General features: G+C 45.5%; 1 protein-coding gene across 2 annotated transcripts in view; it reads right to left on the bottom strand.

Moving 5' to 3' along the window:
• SLC4A11 (solute carrier family 4 member 11) overlaps positions 1–20,532 on the bottom strand; it is a 67,425-nt gene extending 46,893 nt beyond the window's left edge. The window contains exons 1-5 of one of the 2 annotated variants that reach the window (XM_062493956.1): positions 18,557–20,532; positions 14,539–14,554; positions 9,503–9,542; positions 4,068–4,299; positions 2,739–2,820 (exon numbers count right to left, since the gene is read on the bottom strand). In XM_062493956.1, the coding sequence (XP_062349940.1) occupies positions 2,739–2,820; positions 4,068–4,299; positions 9,503–9,542; positions 14,539–14,554; positions 18,557–18,821 (635 nt within the window). In that variant the 5' untranslated portion in view covers positions 18,822–20,532. Of the gene's footprint in view, positions 1–2,738; positions 2,821–3,362; positions 3,426–4,067; positions 4,300–9,502; positions 9,550–14,538; positions 14,555–18,556 lie in introns of both variants that reach the window. The other variant, XM_062493955.1, reaches the window with a different exon arrangement.
• Positions 20,533–20,741: the final 209 nt, after the last annotated feature.

The following is a 20,741-nucleotide window of genomic DNA, read 5'->3' as shown; positions in this document are numbered from 1 at the left end:
AAGCAGCAGGAGATCTCTGTGACAATTTGGATCTTCTTGTTCTGGCAAATGCTGGAATAGGAGGTAAAAAGGAGTTGTGGCCATGGTTTCAAAGGTATGAGATCTTGTCCTGGGCTGATGAAGCTCATCTATAAAACTCAAGATTTGCTTTCTAGTTAGGAAATTAATACACAAATAGAAACCTTTATTCTTTCAGAGGTGGACCCTGCCGGTCACCGGGGCCTGAAAGGCTTTGATAACTCTTAGCCCTCACTTTAAAAGAAGAATCCCAAGTTTTCCATAAGGTGATGTATCCTGGTATGGCCTCAGCAAGATCAGGCTTTGGTCATTCCTGACAAAAACAGCCCTAAAGCATGCAGTGCCTCAGAATCCAGCTGTTTTCCTGGACTTCACTGCAACACTGAAACCTTGAGATCTTCAGTTCCTCAAGGGTTTGTTCTGCTCTGTGCCTGAAGGCCAGAACCACATGGAATGTCTGACCTTGCTGGAGCTTCCCCGGACCTGAAACCATCAGGAGAGCACCAAATCCAACAGAAGCAGAACATCTATTTCAACCCCAGGTTCTCCCCACTGCTCTACTCACTGAGGATAAATCAGATAAGAAGTAAGAGCCTTCCTTCCAGCACAAAGAAGAGGGAAACACATTTTTGTCTCCATTAGGAATGTTCTTATGTAGCCAGGCTCTGCACAACTCAGTGAATATCCAACAAAATGCCTTCCTTTCTCACCCCAAACTACTTTCAGTTCTTAATATTTCCCCTCATCATTTATGCAGAATCAACACCACCAACACCTTATCTCTGAGCTGTTCTTCCTCATTAATATAATCTTACCATGATCCTCAATTCTATCTCATCCACCAGGAATTAAAAGTTGGTTAAGGTGCACCAACCCAGCAGTGCTAATTTAAAAATTAGCTAAGAGTATAGACCAAATGCAAGGATAAAGAATAGCAGATATCTTAAATGTTCTTCCCACTCATATGGAAAATTTTTTCATCAACAAATTCCTTTTACTTCAGAGGTTTGGAAGCTGTTTTGCAATCTGACTTCAAGAAAAATGTAAGATCTAAAAATATGGTTCACAATCTGTTGCACAATAAATCCAGCAGAAATACAGTGCAATAATTAGATAATTATAGTTAATAACTCATCATTGCTTTCCCACCACTTTCTTCTCCCTCTTCAGAGCAACAAAAGGAAGAAACAAGGAAAGTTTTGCACAAGACACCTTCAGGCTGTGAGCTTATTTTTCAAATCATCTCTTGTCATGGAAGCCAGGATTACTCACATGGATGCATTTAAAGCTCTGGCTCACTTTGCTAACAGGCTGAACCCACCCTTTTCAGTCTCATGTATGTAATCACAGCATCTGTATCATGACCTTTAAAATGCTTTGGTGTTAAGGCAACACTCCTCAAAACCCTCCACAGAGCTGTCTCACCCCACAGGAGAAACTTCCATCCTCTTCATCAGCAGCACCTACATATCCTTACTGCTGTTACCCTTCCTATGGCATCCAAAGTGGAGAAAACTGCACCAAAGTCCTCTTGGTTGACACCATTTTACTTTATAAACTCATCTTCTTCTTTGTGGTCCTGCTTTTGTATGTGCCAGGTGTAAAAAAGTAGCACGCAAAGCATGAAATATCATCCAGCTCTTCTTTCTCAGGACACAGCCCTGATATGCAATGACTTCTTCTTCACATTGAGATCACATCTTCTCTTTCATAAGGGATTAAAAACAAGTGGGAGATTTTTCCTTGTTTGTTGATGGCATTGTCTCCTTTTTGTTTTGTTTTGTTTTTTTTAATCCTCTGTTTTTCTCCATTTTCCCCAGCCATAAGCAGAGGGCAGGAGCAGAAGTGCAAGCAGAAGGAAAACTATTGTGACAGTTGTCCCAGCAAACTGGCTGTGAAGGCTAAAATATGTGCATGCCTTTAGGCACCTATCCCACATATCCCAGTCATTTCTCTGGGAATTAACATATTTCTTGACAACTCGACTTCAAGACTGCACAGGAATAAAGCAACAGAGTCAAAAAGGCACTGCTTTGGTTGGCTCAGGGAGTCAGGTTCTGTCCCCTGTGAAAGGACAGCCTGGCTCACCCCACAGGCCTGACTTGGAGACAATAACTTCAAACCCCAGTTCTGGTCAAGTGCAAGCTGGGGTGAAGCCACCACATCTCATAAATCCCAGGTGACAGAGTTCTTAGTTTCTTAAGGGCCTGCTCCTCCAATGTTTAACAGTGTTGACAATTAATCAGCATCCAAATTAATTGTCAGACAAAGTAATCAGTGTCTAAATAGCATGGAATGTCTGACTTCAATTTTCAGCTACAAAGTTTGGATGGTTCCATCAAAGGACCTAAGAAATCTTTTGGTCCAGGCTCCCAGACTTTGGCAGCCAAAGCAGTCCATGAACCAGTTTGCTTGTCCCTTTGAGAAGTTCCTTTATTAGCATTTCTCAGCAATTAGCATTTTCTGGCTCATTTTTTTCAGCATTCTTAGCTTGTTAACAGCAGATTTCTAAAACATCCAAGAGCTGAGTGCCCTGGAGTGGCTGTGGTCACCTGCATGTGTTTGCAAGTAGCAGCCCAGAGAGCAACAGATCCCACAGGATGGATGGAGAAAGCAGCACCATCTTAACCCAAAAGGGCACATTCTGAACCTCTGCTCCTCCCAGCAGCATGAAAAGGTTTGGATGTCAGTGATTTTGCTCATCTAACCCAGGTACTTACATGATACAGAGCCAGGACTGCTGATACTGCACCCCCGTGACTGTGGCTGTGACCCCTTGAATTGTGTCTGATAAGAGATGAACTGGGAAGAGAAGAGATGGAAATATCACAGGTTGTCCTCATTTATTTTGCAGCTGTAAATAACATTTCCTTCTAAATGGAAGCTACTACTAATCCCAAGTATTCCTATCTGCCCAGTGGACTGATGCAGGGGTGGGGGCTGACAGAGAGAGATGGAAACATTTGTCCTGCTGCTTTTGAACTGTGTCCTTAAACTATTCACAGCTTAGAAAGGCAGCTGCTTTCTCCTCCCAACATCATCCTACTGCAGTACTGGGTTATTAGATTAGCATTATCCACCACACACACACAGACAGGACTGGGAGAGGTGTCACCTTCCCAATCCCCTGCCCTCTCTCCCCCTCTTCCCAGCTACTGCTCTCACACTATTTTATGGCACTACTTACTTTTTGTTCTTTATTGGCAGAAAGCCTAAATTAAAGGGATTAGAAATGCGAAGCTCTAAGACAGGTAGCAAGAAGTAACCAAAGCATGAACATGCTTACTACATGCTCAGGACTTGACATATCTGTTAAACAAATTCACTCAGGCTGTGACAGTTACATTTGAGGTGCGATGGACATGTTTGTACATTCATTCCTGTTGAGTCTGAAACATCATGGGTGCCTACAGAGAAACAATGCTCAGTTAAGCTTCTTCACATCTTGGGCTAAAAGGCAGTGGTTTTAGACTACACTACAACATTTGTTGATAGCTTAAGGTGACACCAGAGCCAAAAACCTTGGCTAGGTCTGCCCCGGTTGAGCTTCTGGAGGAAAATCAAGCGTCTCCCAACTCCTCCAGTGGGCTGGGAGTGTCACAAAAAATCAACCCTCCCCAGTTATTCATCCAAAGCAGGCAGAATTACCCAGCCTGTGTGAATTCAGGTAGAGAATCACAAGGCAAAGGAGCCATTGCTGACAAGACACCAGCAGGAGTCTCTTGGCTGAACAGCATTGTCTGAAGACAATCAAACCAAAAGGGTCCACGCAGACAAGACATCCCAGTGCTGCTGACTCCTCACCCCAGAGAGCACAACAACAGGTGATTTTAATGAAACAGGGGCAAGACTCCACCAAAACACAAAAACCCTGGAGAAATGAGGCCCTTCAGTCTGAGTGACATGGAAAAAAAAAAAAAAATCAACCCACGGCGTCACATGCAACGTGCAAGCGTGGGGACCACACAGTGAGTGTCCAGCACCCCACCACAGCAAGGATGGCAAATGAACAGCAGCCCACCAGCCAAAGCAAACCAAGAGTTGATTACCGTTCCCTTCCCGTGGGGTCCCTGAATCTGTGAATAAAGTGTTCATGATTTTTTCGAAGTTGCAGCTCGGCTCCATGTTCTCAGGATCCTCGGCGAAGTGTTTCAGCATCTCCCGGAGAACATCGTCCAAGGACGTGGCTGTTTCATCCAGGATGATGCTGGCTCTGGCCAAGAAGCCATCCAGGTCTCGCTGGGCTCTGACCTCTTCCTCAAAATTCTTTAATTTCAGGTACTGTGTTAAGAAAAATCAGAGCATGAGGCAGATGTACACAATACCAGCAAAGGAGAATCCAGGTCCTTCACAGCAGTTTTGCTGAGGTTACCACCCAATCAAAGATTCTAGTGGCCATTCAGATGACAGGAGAAAAGGCATTTTTATGCATTAATGCATTGAAGGTTTGCATTTTCAAGGCTTATCCTAACAGTGTGAATGCCCAGGTACCATTTATACCCTGACACAGAAAGCAGAAATTTAAAAAAAAAAAAATTGTGTTTGGTTGTGGTTTTTTTGCTCTGTTGTGCTTTTTTTGTTTGTTGGTTGGTTGGTTTTGGTTTTGGTTTTTTAGGGGGGTTTGTTTTTGTTTTTTTTTTAACCTAGAATAATGTAGGATAAGTTGGTCTAAAAGCCAAAATACTTAAGGTAGCATTTGAAATCTTCTTTAGGTTCAAGTAATTTAGGAAGTTTGAAATAATGTGGGAAGGTTATTTGGGAGAAATGGACACTGAGCTCAGCAGCGCAAAAAATTACCAGTATGAATCCCAGTGCCGAGTCAACCCAGTTGTCCTCAAACTGGGAACCACCTGTCCCCAGTGCTCCCAGTTAGGGAGCCTGATGTGGGAGTTAGGGAATGCCATACAGCCCAACACCTTTTCTGACATTTGCTAAATTTCTGTTCTTTCCACTTCCATGGAAGTTTTCTTCCTTTGTGGATTTAGCTTTGAAGCAATAATGAAAAGAAGACAGCAAAGGCTGAAACTATCCCAGCTCTCTGCTGATTCCTTCTGCTGTCCCAGACTTACTGGCCTTGAGATGGAAGCGAGAGCCCCAGTGTGCTCCAGAACCTCAGCTCCTTTCTGTACCTGTCAGCTGTGAAGGTGATTAACTGAGTGATCAAACTACAAATGCCTCGTTCCCACTGCACAGTCCTTGGAAATCCACACGGAGCACTGGAAAAGGAGGGCTGGCAGTCCTGGCCCTCTCCTTCAACAGCCTAAAACTGAGTGAGGAAAGGGGAACTGTGCTGTTCTGTGGATCATCCTCCTGATGGGAAAGCTGCCAGGCCGAATTCATGATGCTGAGAACCAGACTGTCAAGAGACATGGAAACCCTCAGTTCCCTTCAAGCTCAGGAAGAAGCAAGCTCTGAATTGCTTTCACAAATCTGATCCCCAGATGCCTCCTCATCCAGGACCATGCCACTTACTCCCCAGGGTACAGGGCCATCCCAGAGCCATCCCAGAGCCATCCCAGAGCCTGACTCATGGGTCCTCTCCTTCCATGCACACTCTCTCTTACCTTTTCCATTTATAGACACAGGCAAAAAAATGCTAACATCTCCCTAATTACTGTAATTATCACAGCAACTATCAAGTTGTCAGTACACATCCATTGCAATTAGCACTGTTTTACTTTGCATCAATCACTCTTTCCACAGCATCCTTGAGAGGGAGGATTCTCTGAAGTGTTTCAGCTCCCACCCCCAAGGCTTTGGAACCATCTGCTCGTAGGAGAGGAGACGGTGACACAGCTACAACTCCACCTCAGAAATGCAAGCAGTGAGCCTGTCTCAAACCGAGAGCAGATTAACACACACCTGTAACAAGAGTTTTCAAAATAGCAAAGGTGGCTTTGTGTCACCAACTTCTGCATGAGAGAAACAACCAGAAGCAGAACAGAAGAAGGAGAAAGTTCAGGGACAGTAAAAAATTAATCAAAGGCATTCATGTGGGTTATTTGCCCAGGTCGGGACCTTAAAGATTATCCAGTTCCGATCCCTTGCCACAGGCAGGAACACCTTCCACCTGCCCAGGTTGCTCAGAGCACCATCCAGCCTGGCCTTGGACACTTCCAGGGTGGGGCAGACACAGCTTCTCTGGGAAAGGTCTGCCAGGGCCTCACTATCTTCACGATAAAGAATTTTTTCCTAATATCGAGTCTAAGCCTACTCTCTTTCAGTCTGAAGCTATTTCCCCTTGTCCTGTCACTCCAGACTATTGTAAATAATCTCTTCCCATCTTTCTTGTAGCTCCCTCAGGTACTGGAAGGCCCCAGTTCATCTCAATCAAAACTGATCCTGCAGTGAGCTGTGCCTGACAGCACCAGCAGCAGCTCACTACAAGGCAGGAGGATTCAGCTCCAGCTGAGCCACAGGCTTCAAGCAGTGTCCTGAGAAAATAACTTTCCATGCCTCACTGCTGTTTCATTTCCCTGCTGTTGGTCCTTTATAAGAAATATGGGGAAGACTTGTATTTCTCAACCATTTATCATTATTATAATTTCAAAAGATTAGGGAAGTCGTTCTAGTCATGGAATGGTTTGGGCTGGAAGGGAACTCAAAGCTCATCCTGTTCCAACCCCTGCCATGGGCAGGGACACTTTCCATTGGCCCAGCTTGCTCCAAGCCTTCTAAAGCCTGGCCTTGGACACTTCCAGGGATCCAGGGGCAGCCACAGCTCCTCTGGGCTGTGCCAGGGCCTCAGCACACTCACAAGGGAGCATCTCTAACACCCGATCTAAATCTACTCTCATTGCTTAAAGAGGATTTATGCACATTAAACATCACAAGGCAAGCAGCCACCATGAAAGGACAGAAATCCATCACTCCCTGAGACCCACCAAAATCAAATTACTGGAAGCACTGGCACAGCAAAGCCTCAGCAACAGCTCAGGCACAAATGTTCCAGCCAGGACCCCTGATGGGTTCAGGGGAGATTAATGAATGCTGCCTCACTAATATTTTTAGCTGGACAGTCAAGTCACACCAGGAAACTTGATGCTGGAAACTCGATGCTGGAAATTGCTTAGGAAGAAACCTAAGCCGGCTACCCAAGAGCCACTTGAACAGCTCTGGGCATCCTTGATTGCAAAGCTCCACGGCGCACCGTGACAGGAACAGAAGCTGTTGTGCCAAAAAAAGGGGGGAAACATTGAAACAGCCTCCCCTGACTTCAGGCAGGCCAAAATCACACATTTTAACTCATCAATAAGGCTCAAAACACAAGTTCTCTCCTGGCTGGCTGCTCAGGACACACTTCCACTCAGAGCCACCAGCAAATTTTTTGTGGTGTCCAAAAAATCCCATTCTTCTGAGCAGAGCTCTGCCTGGGCTGCTGGTGATTTGGCCCAACTCCCTCAGAACCACTCTGTGATGGTAACTGAAAAGCTCAATCAGTATGAAGAAGCCTTTATTCCTGCCCACCAAGTGTCCTGCTAGATAGCAACTGGCCTGAGACACAAACCACCCTGCCAGAACCACAGGCTACCACCAGAGACAGGGACAACCTACAGGGAAACCTCTCCAGACAAAGCTTCTCACTTCTCTGCTGGTGATTCCCCCTTCCCAGACACTTGGAGCCATCTCCTCCATGAGTCAGGTCCCAATTTCCTTTGCATCTGAAGCACAAAATTTCCACTCATCCTCCCCGGAGGGAAAAACTGGCAAAAGTATCTTTTTCTCAAGCCCTGCTAAAGCTCTCTGGTATTTGTGGCTCTACAGCACACTAAAATGCTCAAGCATGAACTGCAGGCCAGAAAAAGCAAGAATCCTACAGCTCTGAAAAGGAAAAACAAAATAGAAGAGACACATATGAGTTAGCAGTTTCTAACTATTTCTTATCAAAGGCAGATTGTGCATTTGGGCTTAGAATTTGCACTTTTAAGTGATTAAGTTCTCAGGTTACTTTCAGTCAAGTGTGTATGACTGAGAACCTCGGCACTGGGATTAGACAAAGACAAATTAGGGATAAAGACATTTTCATTCCTGAGCATGGAATTGCTTGTTTTAACTTTCCATGATTCTATACCAAACAATGTTTAAATTGTTTTTTGTGTTGGTGGCCTTGTTTTGGGTAGTGTTTCCTTTGGTATTTATTTGCTTTGGGTATTTTTTGTTAAACTGGGGAAAAGGTTTCTAAAGCTACCACACATTTTCCTCCCACTACTAATTCAGCCTTCTGAAATAACTTTTCAGGATTTGAGCTGTCTTAGAGGCCTAAGCAAAGCACAATTAAAGAGCTCTCTGGGATTCCCTAAAACACCCCCAAAGCTTACAAGGCTACACAAACTGAAACCTCGAGTAACAACCTACAACAAAGCTTGAAATCCAAGATTTCAGGCACTGGCACAGTTGCCCAGGGCTGTGGTGGAGTCCCCACCCCTGAAGGGATTTAAAAGCCGTGTGGACATGGCACCTGGGGACATGTCAGTGGTGGCCTTGGCAGTGCTGGGGGAATGGTTGGATTTGGTGACCTTAGAGGGTTTTTCCAACCTGATTGATTCTGCCATTTACCATGATCAGTGATGCTACAAGCTGCCATGACAACAGCCACTCCTTCCAGCCCTCAGATGAGAAGTCAAAACAACTTAATGCACCGTGAGCCTCACAACCCTAAAGACAAAACTTCACATGGTATTAAAGAGAGAATCAGAGAATTAAAGAATTAAATAATCAAAGATCACCAAGTGCCACCCCTGCCACAGGCAGGGACACCTTCCACTAACCCAGGTTGCTTCAAGCCCTGTCCAACCTGGCCTTGGACACTTCCAGGGATCCAGGGGCAGCCACAGCTTCTCTGGGCACCCTGTGCCAGGGCCCTCACAGGGAAGTTATCAAAATACCAACCCAATTCCTTCCTGAGTACTTTCTGTGCCCTTCCATAGAAGAAGGGTTGGAATAACAAAGCCTGCACAAGTTATTTTGCACTTTCACCTTATCATTAGTGAGTTACAGCCTCAGGAGCAAGTGTAAACTATGTGTGAGTTCCTAATCCTCCTCCTTGCCTGCTTGTTTCCAGGAATTTCACTCCTGCCGAACCTAGTGAAGGACGACTGATTAGCTGGAATAAAGAAGGAACCAAAGCCCAGCCATGTCTGCTGGGTGTCTCTGCTTCCAGCTCCAGAGGAGCTCAGCAGCCAGCATCTCTACAGCATTTGGATCCCTATGGAGGCAGCTGCAGAAGAGACAGTGATGAATTAACGTGTCAAGGAATTGTCTGGGACAAAAAGCAGTGGAACAATCAGAATTACAGAGAAATTGTTTGGAGAATGAGCGGCACGTAGCTTTTTAGGTTTAAAGAAAGGGAGAAGAATTCAAGAGAAGCATTTAAATGCCTTTTGCTTAGGCCAGGGACAAGCAGCCCCTCGGTGTGTTTCATGAATCTTTTCTGTACTTCTGGATGATGGAAAAACCAATTTAGTCAGACAGCACCTCTACTTACCTTCCTTGATGTGTGCAGTAACACGCAGCCAGCACCTTCACTTTCAGCTGTAAAAAGGGAAAAAGAAAAAAACCACATGAGAAGAGTGTTACTATCAGAGGTACCTGACAGGCAGCAGGAGCCAAGCAGGAGACTCAGGAAGAGGTGAGCCATCACTCTCTTGGCAGGGGATGATCTCTAGAGAAAAGCAGAGATTCAATTTTTACAACATTTCCCATTTTGGAAGCGTGAACCAAGCGCAGGATTGCCATTATCTGATCACTAAGGGATTGTGACTTGCTGCTTTTTTTGGCCGGGCTTTTGTAACTCTGATGTATTTTTATTCTTCCCTTCTCTCCCTCCCTCTCCACCTCCCCAAAAATCTAACTCCTAATCCTTGAAGTAATCATTTAATCCAATGCATCGTTGTTTGATAGATTGAGGCTACAATTTCATGAGTCATCCTCGTTTGGAAAGCCTCCTTGTCCTCGTTAAGGAGTCAACAATAACAGCCAGGCAGTTCCAAGGGATTGCAGGCAGTGACTCCAAGATGAGCACATTAATGTTCTGTCAACTCACCACGCTGCCTCCATAAATCTGAGGAGAAAGCAACACAGCTCTTGGGAAAGAAAACTGCTGTTTAGGGACTAGTAAATGTCATTGAATACACAGGATGGGGGAACCCAGGAAATTCCCACTTCAAACTCCCTAGTGCCAACAATAACATTTTCTTAGAGCATCTACGAAGCATTTTTTGGGTATCAGTTACAAAACAAAACAAAACCAAACCAAACCAAACCAAGCTGTATTTACCAAAATTTCCACTCCTTGCAGCTGAGTGGCATTATTTGTTCCACAGGTACTTTTTTGTACAGAGAATCACAGGATGATTTGGGTTGGAAGGGACCTTAAAGACCATTCAAGTCATCTTCCACTTGACCAGATTGCTCCAAGCCCCATCCAACCTGGCCTTGAACACTTCCAGCCTGGCATCCTTCTCCTTAACTTCTCCAAAACAACCCCCCAAGCCTGAGCTGCTACCAAAATGAAACACATGAACAACTTTAATTCAATGAGCACAGCAGCAGCAGCATGGAAAAAAACCCACTGAAAACCAAAACTTTTCCAGAGGCCAAGCTGTGGAAAACTACAGAAATGTAACACGGAGTTATTCAGATGAGGGTTTTGCTTCCTTTCCAGATCTCTACTTCCAAATCCTAACCTATAAGAGCTGCTGCAATCCCATGACTTGGCCACGCACCTTCAAGCCAAGCCCTGCTACTCTCTGAAAAATAAGATGAGGGTGCAACTCACGTCAAACTCCAGAACTCCAGAACAAAAGCAGTTATCTTTTGCATGCAGAAAACTGCTTTAAACAAAATCATCACTGATCAAACAAAAATTTGAGTCTTGCCCTCAATGGGGTTCAAAGGCTCCAACTCAAAGTGGGAGCAGAGCTGTAGAAAAGAGGGAAAGGATTGACTTCATCTCCCCCTAAAAAAAAAATAAGGTGGTTCAGAAACTTCGGTTACATCACCCAACTTCTCCCAGGTTTCACTTGGATGCTGCACATGTGATTAAAAGCATCACTTAACCAGACAAGTCTGCTGCTGCAACAGCCCCAATTATTCCTGCTTTTAACACGCCTTTTGGAAAACACAAGCTGTTTCATCTAAAAAGTGCAATTTATTATTAAAAAGCAAGCACCCAAATAAACCAGAAACATCAAGCATTTTCCCCAGGTTCTCACATTTGTAGTTCTCCAACGCTCACTTACCCAACTTCCAGCCTAATTACACATGCACAAGTATGTGGGGAGATTTGGAATCCCATAAATATTCATTGAGGAGAAAACCTGTTTTGGTTTATCTGCTTTTGCAAGAAATTGTTCGGGAGAGACAAAAAACACCCAGAGTCCTGAACAATAGCAGGCACATGCTGAAGAGAGAGCTGCAGTCTGTCCTCATGGATATATGGAAATGGAACAGAAATTCTCCTTGTGCTTTGTATCAGGCAGCAACTCTTGGTTCCTCTTATCATTTTCAAGGTGTATCAATCTTTGTTGACAGCTCTCTCACGTACCCAGCTGGAGGAGCACCAAGTGTTGCTGTATCAACACAAGCAAAAACATCTCATTGCATCTGTTGGAGCAGGATCTTTAAAACTTCTCAAAAAAAAAAAGCTGTTCTGGGTATGGAGGTGGCGTTTTGGAAAGCCCAGAGCCTCATTCATCATTCATCCCAACAACACAGGGCTCGGATTTAATCCAGGCAGGGAGATGGATGGATATGGCCATCCCAGTTCTGGGCTGGTATCTTGAATGCTCACTGGAGTGCTACAACATCACTGAGGGATAGCAGCAAATCCACTGGAACATGACAAAGGGAAGGGAAAAATACACGGAGACTTCCCAAGTGCTTCTTCTGCCTCGCTCACATTAAATATCCTTTTATTTCCTGCCAGGCAATGTGGGATTAAACCCTGCAGGAGGTTGCCCATGATACATCCAAAGCTCAAGCCCAACCACCACCAGCCCGCCACTCATTTTCTCCTCTTCCACAGCACAATCCCTGCCTTCCTCCAGCCAAGGAGGGGGGGTAAAAAGAATCAACATGCTTGGCCCTTGCACCTCCACAGAGAAGCCCTTCACAGGGATGACATGGATACAGAAAACCCTGGATTCACCCTACAAGAAACTCCCCATCAATGTCCTCAGCCAAGTCTTACTACCAAGAGCAGTAACTTGAAAATCTCAGTAATCTGAGATTTCACACCTGAACGTCATAATCAAGCACAATGAAACTCTACGAGGAGGTCGGGACCACGTGAAATTTTCATGTCTATATTTGTGGCCCTCCTTGCTGGACAGAGCAGGCAGCAAAAGCCTATTTTAGGCAAGCGAGCGAGCGAGGGGCATTATTGTGTGTCCTGACACACAGCTGAGGGAGAGCTGCCAGGGGTGGCCGAGCTTATCTGTTGGGCTCTGCTCCAGGTCCTGCCCAGGGGAAAAGCCAAAAAGTCAGCAACGCATCCCCGACATCCCCTGGCAGGCACATCAAGGCACCACGCGCATCCCGAATTTCTGGGATGCGTGCACGCAGGCACGGAGCGTTACTGGGAATGCCACAAGTGACTCCCAGGGAGCTCAGCTCTGACAACACCGAGGAATTGTCAACACCAGAACTCATGGCACACTCAGGGCCCTGCATCTCCTTTTTATTTCCCACCATTCTCCAAACAGGCCCCATCCAAACACACACGAGGAGATTTAATGCTTGGGAGTTTATTTGCTCAGTTGCATCTCAGCTGCCCTAATAATATGCCTAAGAGCAACCCAGAGAAATAAAATACTCCTTGCTTCCCCTCCACCCCCTGCTTAGGTAACAACATCTGCCATGCAAGCCTGAAAACAAACCCCTATAAGTCAAATATCAAAGTTTAAGGCTTTTCACCTTTTGCCTTAAGAGATCTCCTTTCACCCAGGATCCCTTTCCATCCTGTTCCTCATCCAGGTCCCCAGTGCTGCACTGAACACCTGAGAAGATCCAAAAGACTTTGGAGCAAAGCCACCACTGGATGCCTGCAGCATCTTAAGACAGTACTTTATTTTGGGATAAAAGGAGTGGAAATTAGAGAAAAAGAGCTTTTTGGCTGTGCACGTTTCTTTAGATCTGCAAACACTCTCCCCTGCATCTTCACATTAAATATATATAAGCACAGTAAAATAAATCAGAGCAGAATACTGTATTAGCACTTCCTTGTTTTCCCCTGAAAAATATCAAGGATCTGGTGTGAGTGGAAGCATTTAAGGTTTGGAGGGCTTATTATTAAAAAAAAAAAAAATCTATTTTATCTTTGTTTTTTTTATCAGGGGTCTGCCCAAGCCTAAGACTCAGCCCCCACTCTAAGACTTAGAAACCCACTGTGAGCAGAAAAAATTGTTCTGCTTTTCAAAAGTGCTGTAAAAATATTTAAATAAAAGCCCACCACCACATGGCACGACAGGAGCTTGTCAGGAGCAGCAGTGACACCTCTGACACACCCCTGGCACTAAGGGATTGTACAAACAGGATCTTAGGGGGATTCTTTGCTTTGCTGTCCTCAGCCTGGATTAATCCCCATCAGGTTTGAGTAATTTTGGTTAAATACTGTTAGATAAATAACTGTGCCTTCATTATCACCACAACAGGTGATGGGCTGAGCTGAGGCAAAGAGCCTGGAGTCAACGGGGTTCATCCCACAAATCCCCGGGTTAAAGGCAGGTGGGAATAAGGATTCTGGGGCAGCAAAAACAGCAGGGCAGGTGAAGAGCCATCTCTCACACTGCTGGGTGGGGAACTGGGAGGAGAGGGGATAGCACAGAGATTGACCAAGGTGTCACTTGTCACACCCATGTGCCATAAAAGCTGAGTATTTCACAAAAAAAACCCCACCTGCGGTACGTTCCATCAACCAATTTAGGGCAGGGGGAAAACGTGCGGTTTTTTTCATGCACTCTAAATCCCACGGGAAGCCACTCCAAAGGACCAAGGTGAAGCATGGAGAAGGGAGGCCGCTGCCTCCGTGCAGAACCACCCGTGCTCCCCCCACACCTCCCTTGGCTTCCTAAGCAGCGCTTTGAAAACACCCTGGTCAGGAAATTCGGAGGGAGGCCGTCCCCTCCCCGGCACACAATCGGTATATCCACTTTCCATTAGAGGGTAGGAAGCCTCAGGAGCCCAACATCCCACTCTGACATCAAACTGCTAAAACAGGAGTTATCAGATGGAACGCGTGGGTCAGCATTGTGCCTCGAGACATAAAAAGGACCTTGGTATTAATGTGAGGAAATGTGACTATTGTGTGCAGAATGATACCCATTCAAGCCCAGACCACTTGTCTCTGGACGCTACTCTCCCTGGAATATCCTTGGCGCCAGCATCCAGCTTTTCTCCTCGTCCCCTTGAAGAAAAAAGTCATCTGGGCAGGGGCAGGGCCAACATTTGGATGCTGTGTTTTGCCGGGAGCAGCGGCGGCGGGCGTGCACGTGTGTGCCTTTGGAGCGGGATACAGGAAACTCTTGATTCTCTGTATCTAGGAATGATCAATTGTCCACAGGGTGGAACAGCCTTTAATTTCTCCCGAAGCGTAATTCGTGTTCCGCTGCTCCCCCCCCTCCACACACCCCGGCAGAGCTACATCCTGCTCTCCAATTGGGTTTTCGCTGCCGGCAGGGGTTTGCCTTGTTCTCCCCAAAACTCCTGGAGGCACCTCAAAAATCACCAGTCTGAGCATCAGCTGCAAGTGGGAAAAGTTAGGGCAGCTACAGCTCCGCAAATCCTTGATAAACTGTGCGTAAATTTAAGAAAATACTGTGCAAACCCCTCTTGCAATGTGGGTAAGGAGAAGGCGAATTGTTTCAGAACCTCAACCTACGGAAACAACATCCAAAGCACCGTTTAAAAACCCCAAATTACAAGCACAAGATCCAAATGATTGTTTTAAAATCTAAAACTGGAAAAAAACCCCCAAGATCCAAATGATGAAAATACGTGCCTGGCTGATCTAAGGCAGCTGCCAAGGAGATAAGAACACTGTGACTGATGGCAAGGATGTGTCCCCACATATTCCAAAGACTCACTTGCATCACCTGACCATTGGTTTAGGCCAATTTAAAGTCCAGCCTAAACCAAATTCCTGTATTTATTTAATTCCAGGTGTGCTGCAGATAAAGCTTTCCTGGACAAAAGCCTGGAGTGCCAGGACAAGGGGGAGTTTAGGACATTTAGATTAGACCTGAAAAAGAAATGTTTTTACAATGAGGGTGGGGAAGCCCAGGCTGCCCAGAGAAGCTGTGGTTGCCCCTGGATCCCTGGAAGTGTCCAAGGCCAGGCTGGACAGGGCTTGGAGCAAACTGGTGCAGTGGAAAACATTCCTGCTTTCTGCAGGGGAGTTGGACTAGATGACCTTTAAAGGTCACTTCCCACCCAAACAATTCTGTGATTTTACTCAACAAACATTTATTATGACTTCAGAAAAAGCCTCAGCCTAAAAACCACCCTGATCTTCCCCCAAAAATGCAGATTCTGGGTCCAAAAGCCTCCAGCTTCAGATAAACACCCACCTTCCTGTTAGAGCTACCAACATTTGCTGAAAACAAATGTTACCACCAAAATCCAAGTTACAAGGACAAAAAGCAGAAGAGAATTATAAATAACCTTTCATCAGTTAACGCAAGGAAGCACTGAAGCACCCAGGAGAAATGACCCAAATGTCACTTCTGAGCAGCATTTTAGTGCTCAGGCATCTGCACTGCTTTGGGCTCAGCATTCCCTGCAAAGGCAGCCAGTATTAATTACAAATAATACACGCCAGACCTTGAACCCCAGATTTCTTCAAGCCATCCCGTTTTACACACAAAGCCCAATATTTCATGTCAATGGTCAATTGTTGGAGTTTTATGGGTCGTGCTGTGTTTTGTTGGCTCAAAGCTTAATCCCACACAGTGATCTCTTTAAAACAGAATTAGAGTGGAGAGCATCCAATTATGCTCATGGAGAGCTGCACACACATCACACAGAGAGGAACAGCTCTACAGGATGATGCAGAGCTGTCACTGCAGCTGTAATTCCACCTTCACTGCCTGCCAGCACCTGGATCCCAGGGTTCCAACTCATCCCCTGCCTAAATGGGAATTTTGGATCTTTTAGCCCCTATATTAAGGTGGGCAGCAACCTCACAGTAGCTGACCCAAAAAAGTCTCCAGCAGGAGAGAGTTTGGGCACCACATTCAGCCAAGAGAGCACACTCAAACATTTCACCCAGCTTGGAGAACACAGTAAAGTAAGATGAGGATGCAAAGATTCCATCCCATGCTTGGTTTTCCTCTGTGTTTTCAGAGCAGCAGAGGATTTCGTAGGATCCTGCTGCACCAGCTCCCCAGGGGTCTGAAATGAGGTGTTTGGGGCCTGTGGCATCACCTGGAGAAATCCTACTTTTATTTCCCCCTCCTTTCCAGCTTGTCTCACTTTGGACAATCCATGCAAATGTTCAGATCCAGCTTTGCTCCAGGAAATCAAAGCCTGAGCACAAAAACAAACTTCCCAAAGATTCCAAAGACTGGCAGAGATGGAAGGGAACTTCTGAACAGGGAACAATTCACTCCCAGACACACCTTGGCTTTGGCATAATTAAACTTCAGTTTGGAACTGGGTATTTTCTTCAGAAGTTCAGGGTATTTTTCTTGGAAGAGCTTAAGGGGCTTATCTCAATCACCCAAAAAATTAACCCCTCAAGGAGGATCAGCTGGGTCCTGTGCAGTCACAGACTGATTTGATGTGTATAAAATCCAACCTGGAAGAAACTCCAGTAAAAACATCTCTGTAAAGGAACTGATAGCCCAGATGACTCCAACACCTGGACTCTGATGAATTCTTTGCCTAACAGTGAAAAAGTTGGATTTGGGATACCTGGATCACTTTGATGTTGTAATGGGGTAAAAAAAAAAAAAAACAAACCAAAAAAAAAAAACAAAAAAAAAAAAAACAAACCAAACAAAAAAACCCCCCTCTTTTTTCACATTATTGAAAGTCTGGGCTTTTGTTCTGCCTGAAGCTCATTTTAAAAATCTCCAGCCTTCCATCTAAAACAGGACCTCAGCACACCAGAAATCCATTTTTCCTTAAAAATCCTAAACACCTCAGCTGAAAAAAAAAAAAAGGTTACAAGTAATAGCACCAGCACAAACAGCAGTGCTTCAGGGAAATAAGGAAGCCTTTTTTGTCCTGTTTTGAATGGAAGGGAAAACTAAAAAAGCCCAGAAGGACACACAAGGAAAGTGAACTTCTTCAGATGCAGAAGAATCCACAACACTTGCATTCCTCATCCCCAAACAATGCACCCCACGGCATTAAGTCCAGACTTGTCATAGCAGAGCACAGCTCCCTTAAATCTTTCAATTAAGATGGCATTTGTAAAATTGCAGGCTTGGAAAATGCTGGATATTATTCCTAAGTTCAAGCCATCACTTAAGAGTCAAACAGCAGACTCCAAGATAGTCAAACAGGGGTCCAGGCTATGCCTAATCTGCATCACCACTCCCAGTAACTACTCACTGCAGATCAACTGGGGTTTGCATGTAACCTAAAAATAAATTTTAACAAACTTAAAGGACTCTCTGACACCAAGAAAAATCCAGGGTCTGTGCATTTAACCTCTAAAATAGCCAGTGCTCCAGCTGCTGGGATAAACCCAGGCTACTGCAGAGTGCAGGAGTTACTTTTTCCCAGGCACATCCCACAAAATCCAGCCTTCACAAAATGGGAGGGAAAGGACCTTAAAGATAATCCAGTTCCACCCCCCCTTCTGTGGGCAGGACACCTTCCACCAGACCAGGTTCCTCCAAGCCCCATCCAACCTGGCCTTGGAAACTTCCAGGGAATAAAAAAGTTAAGTTTTGTCTAACTTCAGAGCTACTTATCTTAGTGGAATTGAAAACATGTTCTAGAAAAAGAAAATGGTTGCTACAGCTAAGCAAGATTGTCCCAGCCACCAGCCACAAAAAAAAAAAAAAAAAAAAAAAAGACCTCTTTAGCTGTATGACTTCATTTCTGTCCTCTCCTAAAACCTCTGTCTCTCAGACCTGGCTTGGCACTACATGGGATCTCAGTTTAGATCTGTATTCCCTACCTCTTCCAGCTTTGCTTTTCAAAGGACTCACTAAACATCAGCACTGTTTTTTATGGGAAATCAAGCGAACAGGATTTTGTTTGATTTTGTGCAGAAGAAAAGAAGTTCAAAACTGCGTATGGAATACAAACAAAGAAAATGACAGAAGTTTTTGGTGAAGGGTTTGGCTATCTTTCTTCCTCACCACTTATCACAGGCAGTACTGAGGATATTAAAATACTGTGCCAGAAGCAAAGGTTCAAGGATGGGTTGGACAGGGCCTGGAGCAACCCAGCCTAGTGAAAGGTGCCCCCACCCTTAAAGAAATTACACTTCAGGTCCCTTCCAACCCAACCCACTGCAATCCCATGAAATCCCACCACCGGGAACAACACCCCCCTCCCCTCCCTGTTTTTTGGGACCACTCACCGGTGGCACTGGGAGGGCCCTCGAGGTTGACGTTGACGAAGAAGCGAATGCTGTCCCCGGACACGATGGTGGAGTTGACGCCGTCGAAGAGCTCCTCGCCCGTCCCTTCCTCCTTCGCGTCGTCCGTGTCGCACTTGAGGTACCCTGACAACGAGATGGGGGTGCCATGAGAGGGCCGCAGGCCGTCCTTGGCCACCGGCGGCGGCGGCGGCGTGGAGGAAGCGTCCGTGTCAAACTCCGAGTCTAAGTCCGAGTCCGAGTCCATGGCTGGCGAGGCCTCTGCCGCCTTCAGGGCCTCCTGAGGGGCGGCCGTGAGGTCCCGCCGGGCCCGGGGCGTTCAAGGAATGGCCCCCAGCGTGTTTTGGGGTGGCCACGGCGGCTCTGGCCTCACGCCAACGGTGAGAGCAGCGAGGCCCAGCCCAAACACCTCGCTGCCCTCAGGTAAAAAGCACCACAGCATGGAAACTGTCCCGGTTTCCCCGTTTATGGTCCTGCATGAAAACACCACCAAAAGGACGAGCTGCACCCCAGCCCACCGATGCTGGATCCCAGAAATCTGGAGTTTTCCAGCTATCTGTGCTTTTGGGCACTGACCCCCTGGAGAACACCTGAGGCCTTGGGGAACGCTTCCAAAATTGAGTGATGAAGTTAAAATCACGGGTGTGCAGTTAAATAGAAGTGTGTGATTTCACACGGTAAAAGGTTTAAATTTAAGGTTTTTACAGTGTAGTAATAGGTATAGAAGAAGATGGAGGATTTTGAGCAGTATCTCTTTCAGTGTTCATCTTCCTTCTCCTTCATGAGTTTCAGGTAGTAGTTTCTAGTCAGTCAGTGTCATACTAAGAGTCATGACAATTCAGTTATTAGGTTAAAAAAACAAATAATATAAGTGTTAATTCTCTATTAAGCTATTTAGCTTTAAGAAACCCTGTAGCAGCTGCATCTTTCTCCATTTTCCTCACTTCTAGCAAGCAGCTAGAAGTGCTGTTAAACTCCGTACTTTTTAATAAAATTTAATAAACAACCAAGACCAAACACAGAATATATGTTTCTTTCATGTATTTTTTAATCCTAACTCTGAATAAAAGCAAAAGAAACTGAAATAAACCACTAATTAAGTAGTGCAAACTCCCACCACTGTTACACACCCTGAACCCCACGCCTCTGCCCAGCCAAGGCCGTGCCACTGCTCTGCGATGCGGCAATTTGAAACTATGGGTAGGAAAATTAAAAAAAAAAAAAAAATTAAAAATAAAATAAATTTCCAAGGAGACACCTGATAAGGACAGAGAGACCCACAGTTCCCCACGGGGCACAGGAGCAGGTCACTGGGGGTGGCAGCACTGAGAACGTGAGACAAGTTTCTTAATTACACCAGACAACTCCTTAGCCTTTTGCGAGGCTTTAATTAGAGTTTAACCCAGCCTCATCCAACAGCAAACTGGTCCCTGTAACATCTCATTACACAGCAGCTGGAGGACTCTCGTAGCACACTCATGTATCATGTTTAATTAGGAGAATTAGGGACATTATAGAATGTCGATTTTTACACTACCAGGATTATTCAGCAGCTTCTCCTCATCTTCTGACAAGTCTCTTACACCTAATTTGAAGCAGGAGGGAGATATTTCATTAGCTGGCTCTAGGCACTACAGTGAAATGAAAAGGGGAAGCTTCGAGGCAGAGGCTTGAACGGAAACTAAAATATTGATGGCTTTTTTTAAAGCCTCGTATAAGCAAATGTGGAGGCAGCAGCTGAAAGCAGCACAGGCTGCCTCTGAGGGATTGAGCTGACAGTTCTCCACCACAAAACACAAACCCAGAGGAGTGAGGCCACAAACAGAAACTTGGTGACACAGGACAGGAGCTGCAGCATTTCCTGCCACGAGCTGATGGAGCTCAGCATCCCCCCAGAAGGCTCAGAGGGTGCAAAGGGGCTGCAGGACTTTCAAGCCTTCAGATGACTCCTAAACTGCTTATCAAAGGTATGGGAAACCAGATAAAGCCCCTCAGATTAACCCCTCTTTCTGATCTCTGCCTCCTTCACCTTACAGCTTGGCAGGAATAAATGTGCATAAGCCCTGAAGGCTTCAAAAATCATCCAGGGTGCTGCTGTTCCAATCCAGCGAAGCACACTGAGGCTATCACCCTGTGCTGCTGGCAGAGCTTAGGGTGTTTGCATCCC

The sequence above is a fragment of the Cinclus cinclus genome, chromosome 5 (genome assembly GCF_963662255.1).
Source record: "Cinclus cinclus chromosome 5, bCinCin1.1, whole genome shotgun sequence".
In the NCBI taxonomy this organism is placed as follows: Eukaryota; Metazoa; Chordata; class Aves; order Passeriformes; family Cinclidae; genus Cinclus; species Cinclus cinclus.
Note: the sequence above shows the minus strand (reverse complement) of the source record. Positions and strands in the feature narration are given on the sequence as shown.